The following is a 15077-nucleotide window of genomic DNA, read 5'->3' as shown; positions in this document are numbered from 1 at the left end:
TGTTAAATAGGTAGGTTGCAGGCGGCGCGGCTCGCTGGGTCGGGAAAGGGCCTTTCCCACCTTTATCTCTAAATAAAATAAATAAATCTTAAAATCTCCCGCATCACCTCGGGCATGTCCTGGGTGATAAGGATCCCCATCAGCCAGGGCATGTCCTCTTCTCTTTGCTACTATTAAGGAGGAGATACAGGAGCCTGAAGACATGCTCAACGATTCAGGAACAGCTTCTTCCCCTCCACCATCAGACTTCTGAATAGACAATGAGCCCATGAACACTACCTCAGCATTTTTCCTCTTCTTGTTTGCTCTCTTTTTGCACACTCGTTTAATTGTTTAAATATGCAGTATTAGAGGCCGCCTCTATAAAATGAATAAACAGTCGATGTTTCGAGCCGCGCTCTTCATCAACGCTGATATATTTCTCATTGTAATTTATAGTTTTTATTATGAATTGCAATATACCAAACAACAAATTTCATGACAAGTGACAGTGGTATTAAACCTAATTCTGATTCTGAGCGGTTCCTGACTCCCAATAGTCCGTGTAACATCAATACACCGTTCAAATGAACGCGGTTACACAAGGACAATATTCGTATTTCTCCACGACAGAGTTGACTCAGACACCGCTGCCTACGCGCCCAGATGTTAAATGTGCCGCATAATTAGCGGCTCTCCCGGTAATTTATTACACTGACTTCAATTATTCCCAGGTTTAAAGTTTCCTGAAAACGCGGCCTGGATGGTCAAAATGTCAAATGTCAGCACCTCCTAGGGTGGCAATAATTTCTTAAAATCACCTCGTCCCGCCGTTCCTTCCCTGCATCCCCTCGCTGGATAAATCACCTCGTCCCGCCGTTACTTCCTCATTATTCCTTCACCGGATAAACCACGTCCTCCCCCAATTCCTTCCCCCAAACCCCACGCCGGATAAATTGAAAAGAAAACATATTCAGTGCAAGATTGGTTGCGAATTTGCCGACTTTAAAACGTAGTGGATTCCGGTTAATTGGGCCAGCTGTTAATCGGGGCAGCCGTTTATTTGGGACAACTCTTAAAGAGCAAAAACTAATTCCGATGGGTCCCAATTTAACCGGAATCCACCGTAAACAGTATTTACAGTCTGTTGATGTGCAGGGCCGACCTCAACTAATCTACCTCAATAATGTTAACGGGACCACCATTCTCTTGTTCTTGCCCCAGTTGTGTCTGATTGCCGAGAAAAGTCTGCGTTTGGATTATCTTTTCATGAAGTTGTTTAAATAAAAATTGCTTAATTCGAACGCAGTTCGTTAAAGGAAGGATAAATATACAACAGCCTTTCAGATTTACCAAAGTCCTTTATCGGCTCAAAAATAAATCCTGCGCGGTGGGTCGCACTCGTATAGCAGCCTGTGTGTGAATTTACGCAGGTCAGTTTAACAAATTAAATAAAATGATCTCAGTTGTAAGGCAGGCACAGGAAGTAGAAAAGTGACATCGATTAGTTAACTATTTTACTTCACGCCGTTTGAACCCTGATGGGTATGACAGTCCAACTCTGTTTGATATTTGAAGGGAAATTAACCTAACAGGCTGTCACAACACGTGTCATGTGCCGTGATATATTTGTAAAACATGTTTGCTCAAATCTAAAAATATTGTTCATTTGACAGAACACGAAGTCAGAATGGAAAAAAAGCTGCGAGGTTTTTTAAAAAAAATAGCTGAACATTAAATAGGGAGTTGCTGAGGGGATTGGTCCGGCTAATACATTAATGGTGAGAAACGTCTGCTTTGTTTGAGTGTACAGCAGGTAACGGCCTGTCTCGGAGAGCCGATATGATGGGGCGTGTATCCAATAACAACTGGTTGCATCACTGTCTGCTACGGAGGGGCCACCGCACAGGATCAGGAAAAGCTGCAGAAAGTTGTAAACTCAGCCAGCCCCATCACGGGCACCAGGCTCCCCAGCATCGAGGATATCCTCGACAGGCGGTGCCTCTAAACGGTGGGGTCCATTATTAAGGACCTCATCATAAAGGACGTGCCCTCTTCTCATTGCTACCATCAAGGAGGGCGTACAGAAGCCTGAAAACACATATTGTTTCAGAAACAACTTCGCCCTCTGCCATCAGATTCCTGAATGGACACTGAACCCATGACCTCACTATTTTTTCTCTTCTTGGCTCTCTTTTCATACTACTTATTTAATTTATTATATATATACACACCTCTTATTGCAATTTATAGTTGTATTATTACGTATTGCAATGTATTGCTGTCACAAACCACAAATTTCACGACATAAGCCGGTAATATTTAGCCTGATCCAGATTCTAAATATCCAGACCCAAACAATCCTACGGGTTTTTACCAGACAATTCCTGGTTTCCTAATAACACGTTTGAAGTGGCACATTTTAAAAATAGTTCCCACAAGCTCAGCATCAGTTCAACATAAAACTTGCCGCCATTTCTCCAATGTGCTCGTTAACTCGCCTCAAAACGAAATCGCTCCAATTCACCTCTGAAAGTGACATTAACAGTGATGTCCAACTTAATGGTGATCTGCTACAGAATACCAAGCACCTACCGCCTTCAAACTAACATTAACACACATTCAAGGCTATTTAATGTCATTTCCAGGACACAAGTGTAAAGGAGAATTTATTGTTACTCAGATACGATGCAACACGAAACAAAATGAGACAATAAGGAAAAGAACACAATAATAAAAACACAATAAATATAAATACACATGAGAGCTTACATACAGAGATTGATTGTTTGTCCATAAAGTGACGCTAGGCTGTACATAAAGTGACTGACGGGAAATAATAAAGTGGTGGGGTGTGTTAGTGGGTGGAGGTGTTGATCAGCTTTACTGCTTGGGGGAAATAACAGTTTTTGAGTCTGGTGGTCCTGGTGTGGGTGCTACGTAGCCTCCTCCCTGACGGGAGTGGGACAAACAGTCCATTAGCAGAGTGGGTGGGATCCTTCATGAAGTGAATAGCTCTTTCCCGGTATCTTTATGTATATAACCCACTTCTGTGCCCACTAAATGTTATAGGAATCCTGCGGAAATTTTACAATCGCAATTCGTTTATTCAAGGGATGACTCTTTACACAGGGTTAGACTTTGCTGTTTCACCATTCAGCTTCAGTGGCTTAATTAGGCGAGAGACCAAGCGACTCCACAAATATCTTTAGGAATTCGGGACACAGCGGGCCCCGGCCCGATTTACACCGACTCCATTCTACAGCTGGAACATTAAATGGACAATCTGGTTGCAGTGAGCGGTCAGGGTTACAACCCCGCGTTGCGAAAATATAGCCTATGTAAGATGTTTCAGCGTGGTAAACACACCGAGAGAGCCGCTCAAAACCCGCCGCTCATTACGCTCCGTACTATCCACATTCTCCGGGGTCCGGTTATTCTCCTAGAATTATTATCACGCAGATGGGTGAAAGATAATGGGACGAGAGATATATAAGCGGGTGACGGAAACTGAAATGGGAAGTGTATGGACAGTTGAGGTCCACACTGTGGAGGTTACGCCAGCTGCGGACGGGACTCGGGGAGGGTTTGTGATTTGGTAAACAGATCGGTAAAACTTTCCTTCAACTTTCAAAGCGCCTGCAGGGCTCAATGAGGAGTGCGGTTGGAGGCCGGGAGATAGGAGATAATTGGTTCTGGTGACAGTAGAGTCTTTTCAAACTCTCTCTCTCTCTCTCTCTCTCTCTCTCTCTCTCTCTCTCTCTCTCTCTCTCTCTCACACACACACACACACACACACACACTCACACACACACACACACACACACACACACACACACTCACACACACACACTCACACACACACACACACACACACACACATACATCTCGTAAAGAGACCAAGTCCCCGCTAAAGATCCAGCTCACCCAATATCGGCCCTACCCACTTAGAGACTCAACACATCTTTCACCTTGAAATGCCGTTTCTTTTGCATGATTAATCAACTAAAGAAATGTCCTCGTCCTCTAGTGGGATATTTTAATATTGTATTTTTGTCGTTATTGTTAAATATATTTTGCCTCGTTAGTTATGCTTTATGATATCAGTTTCGCTACATTAACATAACTAGTTGATGTAACTTATACTAGTTAATATTAATACTTATGCTTCATCCTTTGAGAATCCCTCGCCAAGTTTTATATTGGAGTACTATAAAGTGAACTCTATATATGTAAAGCTCTGCGTTTCCTTTTCGCTATATATATATTATATATATAATATAAAGACAGTATTAAATATAGGTAGATAGATAAATACATATATAGAGAGAGACAGATATAGATCGATGGATAGAAAAAATAGATAGACAGATAGACAAGTAGATATTATACATTTAAATTAATGCATTTTTAACAAATCTCTTTACCAAACGGGATCATAAACGATGCACATTTGCAGTAAGTTGTAAATGCTTACCTGAAATAATCCACTTTGCAAAAGATTTCTTTGTTTTTAATGTAACAGCTGGCGTGCCTGCGCAGGGAAGTCCTGCAGACGGAACAAGCGAGGCAGCGAACATGCCATATCAAATTATTCACCTGCAAATTAAATGCGGGACATCCATCAACTGTCACTGATCACATCACGCAGTCACCTCGGCTGAACACATCCAACAGCGCACAAACTCGAAACTGAACCCAACAGTTCGGCTCATTCATGAGGAACTATACAATTTATTCAATGTTATCTATGAGATTATAATCTGCGACCCCACCGTGCTATTGTCGGAACGCACAGAGTGTAAAATTCGATTCCTATGGAACTGACAAGTATTAATCACCAGTTGTAGCACTTCCTGCCAATACTTCAGACACATCTTCCACATATATCTTCTATCCTTATTATAAACACATAGGTTGTTATAATTAGGCTTACTTGTGCATTTTTCATTTACAATGTACTTCATATTCGATTAATTTATTACAATTTATTGTAATATATATTTAGAGGTGCTGACATGCTCCCCTTTTGATTTAACAAAATATTATAGACGGCTTAAGCTAGAAAAGCAAAAATTGAAAGTTTAATTAAAAAGAATAATATTTAAGTTCGTTGTTTAAACCAGTTTATTTTGACGCTGGCATTTGGTTCTACAGGCACTATGCGCCTCGGTTGCCTGATGTCTGACGGTTCTCTCTGAATTACGTTCAAAAACGATCATATTTTTCTTAACGTATTTTAGCACGGTAATATATGAATCCCCTCGCGATTTCGTGGAAATGACGGCAGACGATGATAAAAGTCGCCCTCACCGCAGCTGATTTTTTTTTTAACACAGGGAATTGATTTTAATTATTGTCGTAACGTCTCCACACATCTCACCCCTCCATTGGGCAAAAGTCTGCAGTGGTAACTTAGAAACAACTGCAAGCTGCTCCAGCTGCCAACACAGGATTTGTTTCTTTTTCGTAATTAGGATTAATCTATAAAATATAAACGGATAACGCGAAGGAACAGAGCGCCAGAAATCGGTGCCCTGCCCCACATATATAAGCGGGTGAAATTATGGGTTTACAGCCACTGAACTGACCGGGTGTCCTGTTAACTACCCATTCCTCACGGATGATCAATATAAAAAATATAATCGTTTAATAAAGTAAGACTTTGCGCTGTTCAGTCAGTATGCCTGTCGGGTGGTTAACGCTCAACCAGGGGTTAGAAAACAACAGTTTCGAGATCGTTTGTGGAGTGTCGTTCCCTAGTCCTCGGCTAAATCAGCCTGATTCACTTTCCATAGACCTTTATCTACCCAGCATGCATAACGCCTCTTAAATCAACACTAGGGAGTTTGGGACGTTGCCAACAAGACATTTTTAAGTCCGGCTGCGAAGGCACGTTCAATGACAAGTCTCAAGTCTCGGCCTTTTCGGAAGACATTTTATCTCGGTGTTTGGAGCGTTCTTTACCTTATCCATCTGAAAATTTTGGGAACGTTATCAATACCCTGGCATCAACCAAAAACAAAAGATCACAAACAGGGGTCCAGGGAGTCTGAAAATCTACTGGCTGCCGAAATGTTGTTTAAAAAAAAATTAAGAGTTAACTTTTCGTGTACATATACAGCATTAAACATAAAATGAGGATAGACAGAAACAATAGCGGTTCACCGGGAAGCTGCCTGGATTAGAGGGCATGGAGGTTGCACAACTCGGCAGAGGCTGTGGGGAGATCTGATAGAGGTTTATAAGATTAGAAGAGGTATAGATACAGTAGACTATTTTCCCCCAAGGTTGAAACGTCTAATACCAGAGGGCATGTATTTAAGGTAAGAGGGGTAATTTCAAAAGAGATGTCAGGGACAATTTTATTTTTACACAGAGAATGGAAGGTGTCTGGAATGTGCAGCCTGGGGTGTTGAGAAAGGCAGGTACATTAGAGACTTTCAGATAGACACATTAATGTGAGGAAGATGGAAGCTTATGGACATTGCAAACTAGAGAAATTCTGCAGATGCTGTAAATCCAGAGCGACGCACACAAAATGCTGGAGCAACTCAGCAGGCCAGGCAGCGTCTATGGATAAAAGTACAGTCGACGAATGTCCTGTGAAGGGTCTCGGCCCGAAACATCGACTGTACTTTTTTTCCATAGATGCTGCCTGGCCTGCTGAGTTGCTCCAGCGTTTTGTGTGTGTTGGACATTGTTTAAGCAGAAGAGATTAGTTAGCCATTCGATTACTAGTTTAACTGTTTTAACACAACGTTGTGGGCCGAAGGACAGGTCCCTCTGCAGTATTGTTCTATGTTTTAAATTTTCATTAGCCACCTTGATAGAGGAAATGGACATTTCACGCTGTCCTTTCCGCCTCGTGCTCATGACCTCCTTTCTCCGTTTTAACTGAAGCTTCGGACTCTGTGACTGCTTCGTGCGCGATTGTAACTGCGGCAAGTCGAGGCGTTGCCTGTCAGTGCAACACCCGCTGACCTCCTCCTCAAAACACTCACCTTCAGCAGATATTTATCTAAGATCTCTAAACCACAGCTGGCGCAGATGTTCTTGTCGGCGGAGATGATGGAATACGACGAGGAAGGCGGGGATGAAATCGACGGGGTAGACGGGGGACTGGGGGAAGATCGAATCTCATCTTTCTCCATGTTCGTTCCCAGCGTGTCGTTATCCGAATGAGACTGGGGGGGCAGAGACGTGAAAAGTGAATACAACGGTATCGTTCTTAAAAGTATCGTAGAACTTACAAACAACTTTTCCGTGCCCAGTTTTAAATTTAGATATTGAATTTCATCCCTACATTCAAACACGATGCTGATGGTCTTTCCCACGTTACAGTCGGTGGTATATATTCGAATTGATTGCCAGATTCATAGGACATAAGATATAGGATCGGCTTGTATTAAAATAAAATCATATAATTTTCACCTCGATAGATAGGATCTTCTGGGAAAATACAGTTGTCGTCTTTCAGTTAAAGATATCTTTATCCAGTACACATTACTCAGATGTACATCGCTCTAAACAAGCGCTGCTTTTGAAAAATATGTCTGAATGTGTCTAAGCCCTAGTATTTGAAAGGCATCTGTCAAAAAGTATTGGTGTTCGATTCTTGATTGTGTTAAACCTCGGAAATCGCTTGAAAATTACTGTTATTGAGTCGAGTGCAGAGGGGGTCGAAGGATTATTAATAAATTGTATCTCTGAGCCTTGGAGTCGGTTACCTATTCCCACCTGTTTAGAACTTGTGTGTATTTTTTTAAACAGCCACAAAGACACGCGGGTTTCTCGCTCCAGCGACAGGGACGGACTGGGATGCACGGATGACCTGCCCCGATCGGCGGTCGATTTTAAACTAGATTAGCCGGCCTAGCCGCGGCCTCCCACTTTTGATTTGCACTCGGGAATCGAAGGGAAACGCATTCTTTGACACGGCTTGTTGAAAAGGTTCTAAATATTATGCGTTTAGCCAACAAGAAACAAAACACTTCATCTTGTCAGCCGGGCTGATTTATATCTGAAGAACGCAGTTTGATTGGTATCGTTTAAAAATGCAAATACATTAAAACTCCTGTGTTACAGGGAGAAACACCCGAAGCGCTGAAAGCGCTACCGACTCTGTACAATGTAACGCGCCCTAAAGGATTTTAAATCAAATAGTTTCAAATATAGTACTGAGCCGTTATGAAGTCAGCCTGTCAAAAATCATTACACAATGGTCAGTTTCAAGAAAAGATTAAGACCGATTTTTAAAAAAAAATATATAAAAGCTGCACGCAATATACGATACGGTAAAATAAATATTGTTCCCTGTTTGTAACAGCGTTCAGATGTTCTGTAAAACTGGGTAAATATTCGAGTTACACCGGGGAGGTGGGGTGAGGGGGGAATTAAATCTCAGATCCGGAATCAGATAAGACAAACGCCGGGCGGACGAAGCAAGTTCGGGAGAGTCACTTTCGTTGGGGAGACTTCACTTACCACGGTGCGGGGAACGCTGCTTTCCACGCAGCGAGACGCGGCTTGTAGATGCTCTCTGTCCTGTGACATTACCTTCGAGAGAGATTGCAAACCAGAAGCATGAAATGCACCGCTTACTACCGCCGTTTCATAAAGGTCTTTAAAGGAGGTCTAAACGTTTATATATGCGGCTAAAAGAATAAATAATATTTTTTCTAGTGGGCATTTACATCCAGGCAACAATACTGCATTTAATGAGGCAATTTTAATTTTGATTCGATCCCTTATCCACTTCACCCTGGGCTCTTGAAGTAATCGCTCACTTTCTGATCAATCTTAGCCAGGGAAATAAACCACCGACAATTAGAACCTGGATGAAATCCGGAAGATAAGTATGTCAATTACAGCTGTCAATCAACATGGCATCCGGGCAACGCGGCTTTGGAAATCTGATTTCCTAAATGGTAGTAATTAAAAATCTAATATTTTTTCGAACGAATGACTAGGAGATGAGGCGTGAAGTAGGCATCTTTTGCAAGCTCTTTTTTTTAAATGTTTGATCGAGATTTGCAATTGCAATTGCTCCTTTTTTTAGCTAATGCCGAGCAGGAAGGTAGTAATTTCTGGATCTATAGTGCCGTGTTAAATGAACACAGAGCAGCCTTCGATTATTGGTTTCTGTTGAGGCTCGGTGGCTGCAAGTCCGCTCTGTCGGCCCTTTTTTGGCGCTCGGCTTTGCATCTTAGCATTGCATCATCATCTCGTTTCCAGAGGTCTTTTAAAACATTACAGGCTGGGCTGAATATATTCCACCCCAAACCGAAATGGTTACGGGCATAATTGCACTTTAAGCAACTAATTTGAAATGTGCCCACACCAAGCACAGCGCCGAGCTCCATTTGCTCCTGGTTCTTATATTCTACCTTCCAAGATCCAGCTTTCAGTGTCCGGCCGATCACTCCCCTTTTACCTTACATCGGGAAATATTTTCTCCCTGGTAATAGTTTGCGTAATTCGTGAGAGATTGGTCTTTTTCAAATGTAAAAAATATCTGCACAAAACAATCTCTACGCTAATTGCAACGAACTTGGTTTCACGGTCGGGTTTAACAGGGCTGTCGACAGAAAGTTTCAGAAAACTCGTTCTTGCGCCGATTACAGAAGGACATTTCTCGACCCCCCCCCCCCCCTCCCCACCAGCTCACTTCAGTAAAACAGGAACTTTTTTTTGGTTACCTTTTCGGCCAGGAAACCTTCGGCTAGGACCTTGTTCCCCTCTGGCAGAAGTACCAGGCTCTCGCTTTTCCAGAACATGGGAGCGCCGAGTCTGGGAAGCTGTGGTTCCGCAACGCCGAGGGAAGGTCCGGTGAATCTTCGGCGGCCGCCTAGGCGGTTCAGAAATCCAGTTTGCTGGTTTTGGCAGCCGAGTTCGGTCGGAGTACAGCGAGGAAGGCTGACAGGGACGAGGGGGTACACTCAGAGGGTCTGGACATCAAACAGAGTTCTGCAATCATTTGGCGGATAGAGGGCGAGGGAAAGGGAAAAGAGAGAGAGAGAGACTCAGAGACAGACAGAGGGGGAAGAGAGAGAAGGAGAGACGGAGAGTGGGAGAGACAGAGAGAAAATCAGAGAGAGAGTGGGAGAGAGACAGACAGAGAGAGAGAGAGTGGGAGAGAGACAGACAGAGAGAGAGAGTGGGAGAGAGAGACAGACAGAGAGAGAAAGAGAGAGGGAGAAAGAGGGAGAGAGAGAGAGAGAGAGTCTTACACACACAAACACAAGTCAGGCTGAAGTCTCAGATCCGAAGTCGGCGAACTGTTCGACGGCTGCGCGCTTCTCCCAGAGACTAAATGCTTACCGGACTTTCGGTTAAAAAAAATCTTCCTTCCAACTCTTCCGCCTGGAGGTAAAGTTGCCGGGAGCGAGGAAGTGGAGGGACTCGCTGTTGTAGGACTGGCCTGTTCTGTCAGATGCTGGGGGCAGTCCGGAGAGAGTAGCTGGTGTAGGACTGGCCTGTTGTGTCAGATGCTAGGGGCAGTCCGTGGCAGGGGTTTAGGGGGGTCTGTTTATTCTAACCGTGTAATCGAGAGTGACTGGAGGGGCCGCGGGACAACGTCTCCCTTCTCTCGCTGACTGTATTAGCGGCGAATCTCTCCCTCAGGCCCAGGGCTCAGGCTCGCGAAAGATCACTTCCACAATTTCTTACGGGTGTTTTATGTGGACGCGCAGACCCGCCGCGACGCACTTGAAGTACGGACTTTCGTTGGGGTCGTTTGGTGCGTTTTAAGACTCACCCCGTCAACGAAATCAAGTTAACCATATTTTTCTTTACAAAACTTCAGCCTTTAGAGGCTGGCTGCCGGAAACTCGGCGCAATTTTGGTTATTGCCGAAGCTGTGTCTGTGAACCTAGATGAGAGCTGACTTCGCAAGGCGCCGGTCTCAGACCCGCAGCGGGGCCAGAGCTGGTGGATCTCTCTCTCACTTCCAAAGTTCGGGACGTAACCGGCGCCGGGGCTTTACCCGTCCCGCATGATAGCCAACCTGTTCCTTATCAAAGAGATTTTACACTTGAACACGAGATTGTGCAGATACTGGAAATCCGAAGCAACGGTGACAAAATGCTGGAGGAACTCAGCAGGTCAGGCAGCATCCTGTCTTGCCAAGTTCCTACCGCCTTTTGAGTGAGATTTTATGATACAGTACTAGTTTCGCTTTTTCTGTTGATTCGTTTTAAAGAGGGATTCCATGAATGAAAGGGTTAATTTATGAGGAGCGTTTGATGATTCTGAGCCTGTTCTCACTGGAGTTTAGAAGAATGAGGGGGAATCTCACTGAATAATGAAAGGCCTAGATAGAGTGAATGTGGAAAGGATGTTTCATATAGTGGGGGAGTCTAGGATAAGAGGGCACAGCCTCAGGATTGAGGAGCATCAATTTAGAACAGAAATAAGCAGGAATTTCTTTAACCAGAGCGGTGAATCTGTGAAATTCATTGTCACAGACGGATGTTGAGGCGAAGTCAAAGGTGTATTTAAAGCAGAGGTTGATAGGTTCTTGATTAGTCAGGTTGTCAAAGGTCACAGGGAGAAGGCAAGACAATGGGGTTGAAAGCAATGGGGCAGAACAGACTCGACGGGCCAAGTGGCCTAATTCTGCTTCTATATCTATAAGTGTGTTTGTGATTTCGATTCATATCAATTGATTATCGTTATTCCAGGGTGTAATGGAAATCCTCACTGGCGTGAAACTCACCGAGTAAAACAGTACACGCTGTAATAATTAACACAACGATAAATACAGTGACGACGCAACACAACAGAACGATGCCAAGTGTATTAGTACAGTCTGGGTTCGTGCAGAATGTGACAATAACGGGATAACGAGAGAGGCAGACACACACACACACACACACACACACACACACACACACACACACACACACACACACACACACACACACTCACACTCACACACACACACAAACACACACACACTCACACTCACACACACACACACTCACACTCACACACACACTCACACACACTCACACTCACAGACACACACACACTCACACTCACACACACACTCACACACACACTCACACACACACACTCACACACACACACACACACACACTCACACACACACACACACCATACACACACACACACACACACACACACACACACACACACACACACACACACACACACACACACACACACACACACACACACACACACACACACACCATATCCGGCAGAGGAATAAAGTCGACGTTTCGCGCCGACACCCTATATCAGAGCTTTTCCACAGATGCTGCCTGACCCGCTCAGCCCTCCGGCACTTTGTGTGTGTTGCTTTGAATTTCCAGCATCGGCAGTATCTCTGGTGCTTAGGTAGAGCAAATAGTTTGCGAACTGCTGGGAAGGGGATGTGAAGGAGGTGGTTGGTTATGTGTGTAGTCCGTAGGAGTGGGAGACAACACAGAACAAATATTACAGCACAGTACAGACCCTTCGGCCCAAGATGTTATGCTGAACTTTTAACCTATTCTAAAATCAATCTACTTCTTCCCTCCTATATAACCCTTCATTTTTCGATCATCAAAGTTCCTCCGAGTGTCTTAAATGTCCCTAATTTATCTGCCTTTACCAGCGCACCATATATGTTTCATGCACCTACCTAAGTTCTGCGTAAAAAACTTAGCTCTGATATCCCGCCCTATACTTCCCCCCTTAAAATTATACCGCCCCCTCGTCAAATTAACCGTTTCTGTTCTGAGGGAAAGTCTCTTGTTCCCCACTCGATCTCTGCCTCTTATCATCTCGTAAGCCTTTATCAAGTCACCTCTCATCCTCCTTCACTCCAAAGAGAAAAGCCCTAGCTGACTCCACCTTTCCTCATAAAGCACGCTCTCTAACCCAGGCGGCATCCTGGTAAATCTCCTCTGCATCCTCTCTAAAGCTCCCGCATCCTATAATGAAGTGGCCAGAACGGAACACAGTATTCCACGCGTAGTCTAGCCAATGTTTTATAGAGCTGCACCATCACCTCACTGCTCTTGAAGTCAATTCTCCAACTAATGAAAGTCAGCACACCATACGCAATTCTTGAGAAACTCAGCAGATCAGACAGCATCTATGGAAAGGAGTAAAGAATTGACGTTTCAGGCTGAAACTTCATCAGGAATAACAGATCACGAGTCAAACTGAAGGGTCTCCGCCCAAAACGTCGACTTGGGTCCTTTCCTGACCTGCTGAGTTCCTCCAGCATTTTGTGAGCGTCGCTCTGGATTTCCAGCATCTGGAATGTCTTGTGTATACAACAACCACTCTGTCAACCGGCGCAGGTACCTATGGACGTGAATCCCAAGATTCACGCGTACTCTGCCGTCCGGTTTGGCCTTCCAAAGTGAAACACTTCTTCGGATTAGACTCGAGGTAATTAACTTTGTATCTGAGGCTGGTGAGTTCGGACCCGCTAATAACACTGAATGTCGAAACACTGCCTTTTATTTTAATATTCACATCCAGTTCATTTGTGTTACGGACTAAGACAGCTTCCCTCCACGCCGTAACCCCCGCCGCGACCATCATTGGGCTCGCTCGTGGCCGAGGGGATTTCCATTCACGGGCGTCAAGGCAGCGTAGCGGAAAGAGCGATACTGTTACAGCTCGGGGCTCCGGAGTTCGGATTGCAGCTCGGGGCTCCGGAGTTCGGATTGCAGCTCGGGGCACCGGAGTTCGGATTGCAGCTCGGGGCTCCGGAGTTCGGATTGCAGCTCGGGGCTCCGGAGTTCGGTTTGCAGCTCGGGGCTCCGGAGTTCGGATTGCAGCTCGGGGCTCCGGAGTTCGGATTGCAGCTCGGGGCTCCGGAGTTCGGATTGCAGCTCGGGGCTTCGGAGTTCGGATTGCAGCTCGGGGCTCCGGAGTTCGGATTGCAGCTCGGGGCTCCGGAGTTCGGATTGCAGCTCGGGGCTCCGGAGTTCGGATTGCAGCTCGGGGCTCCGGAGTTCGGATTGCAGCTCGGGGCTCCGGAGTTCGGATTGCAGCTCGGGGCTCCGGAGTTCGGATTGCAGCTCGGGGCTCCGGAGTTCGGCGTTCAGTTCCGACGGCCTCTGGAAGGAGTTCGTACGTCCTTCCCGAGAGAACGTGGGTTTCCTCCGGTGCTCCGGGTTTCCCCCACAATCCAAAGACGTACAGGTTAGTAGGTTAATTGGTCATTGTAAATTGTCCTGTGATAAGGCGAAGGTTAAATAGGTGGGTTGCTGAGCGGTGTGGCTCAGTGGGCCGGAAGGATTTGTTCAAAACTGTATCTCTAAATTAAAAAAAAAAACCATCTCCCCAATACCGAGTATTTACAGAAAGTTAATACTGGCCCAGAGAAAGGGTCTGGCCATATCACCGGAGGAAGGCAAGGTGTACTGAGGGAAGCATTTAGGATTGACGATTTCTGCCCAGCGGAGACCAGACACTGTCCGATCGGCAGAGCCATCCCCTGCAGGGTTTTATTTTGAGAAAAACGAGGCGCACTGTCCAACAAACCACCAATTTAACCCTAGCCTAATCACAGTGCTTGATTTGTGGGAGGAAACTCACGCTTCTCAAGGGGAGGACGTACAGACTCCTGGGAATAAAATCCAAGTCCGCCCCACTTACCTCGATAACCCAGTTCTTCGAATCCTGGCAACATCCTTATAAATCTGTCCCGTTGATTTTTGTTTGGCTGAAATCAGCGATCGAGCTCCTGCAACAGGGAATTCCAAACATTCATCATTGCCCTGTGTGCCAAGAAATTTCCCTCGGCTCGTTCTTGCCCCTTATTCAGAGGCGTGGGGGCTAGTGCAATGCTTTGCGGTGCCAGTGACTCGGGTTCGATTCTCTCCGCTGTCCGGAAGGAGTTTGTACAGTGGTAACAGCGAGAAGAGAGCCTGGCCTGGGTGGTGGGGGTCTTCGGTGACGGATGCGGCAGCGCTCGGTGTAATTGTGCTGAATGGTGGGGAGGCTTTGGACTGGGATGTACCCACCACTCTCTGTAGCCGTTTGACTGATTGAACTCTTCTGATGCCTGTGACCATAAGGTGAGGTATGTAGGACCGGAGAGGACCTGAATCAGCCTTCCTTGGTGA

General features: G+C 45.3%; 1 protein-coding gene across 3 annotated transcripts in view; it reads right to left on the bottom strand.

Moving 5' to 3' along the window:
- The window catches only part of lhx6a (LIM homeobox 6a), a 70591-nt gene extending 59678 nt beyond the window's left edge, over positions 1-10913 (bottom strand). Inside the window, exons 1-5 of one of the 3 annotated variants that reach the window (XM_073052538.1) lie at positions 10303-10913; positions 9681-9948; positions 8467-8538; positions 6984-7166; positions 4457-4578 (exon numbers count right to left, since the gene is read on the bottom strand). In XM_073052538.1, the coding sequence (XP_072908639.1) occupies positions 4457-4578; positions 6984-7166; positions 8467-8538; positions 9681-9758 (455 nt within the window). In that variant the 5' untranslated portion in view covers positions 9759-9948; positions 10303-10913. Of the gene's footprint in view, positions 1-4456; positions 4579-6983; positions 7167-8466; positions 8539-9680 lie in introns of all 3 variants that reach the window. The other 2 variants (XM_073052539.1, XM_073052537.1) reach the window with 2 other exon arrangements.
- Positions 10914-15077: the final 4164 nt, after the last annotated feature.

Source organism: Hemitrygon akajei, chromosome 7, assembly GCF_048418815.1.
Source record: "Hemitrygon akajei chromosome 7, sHemAka1.3, whole genome shotgun sequence".
Taxonomy (NCBI): Eukaryota; Metazoa; Chordata; class Chondrichthyes; order Myliobatiformes; family Dasyatidae; genus Hemitrygon; species Hemitrygon akajei.
This window is presented reverse-complemented; position numbering and strand designations above follow the sequence as displayed.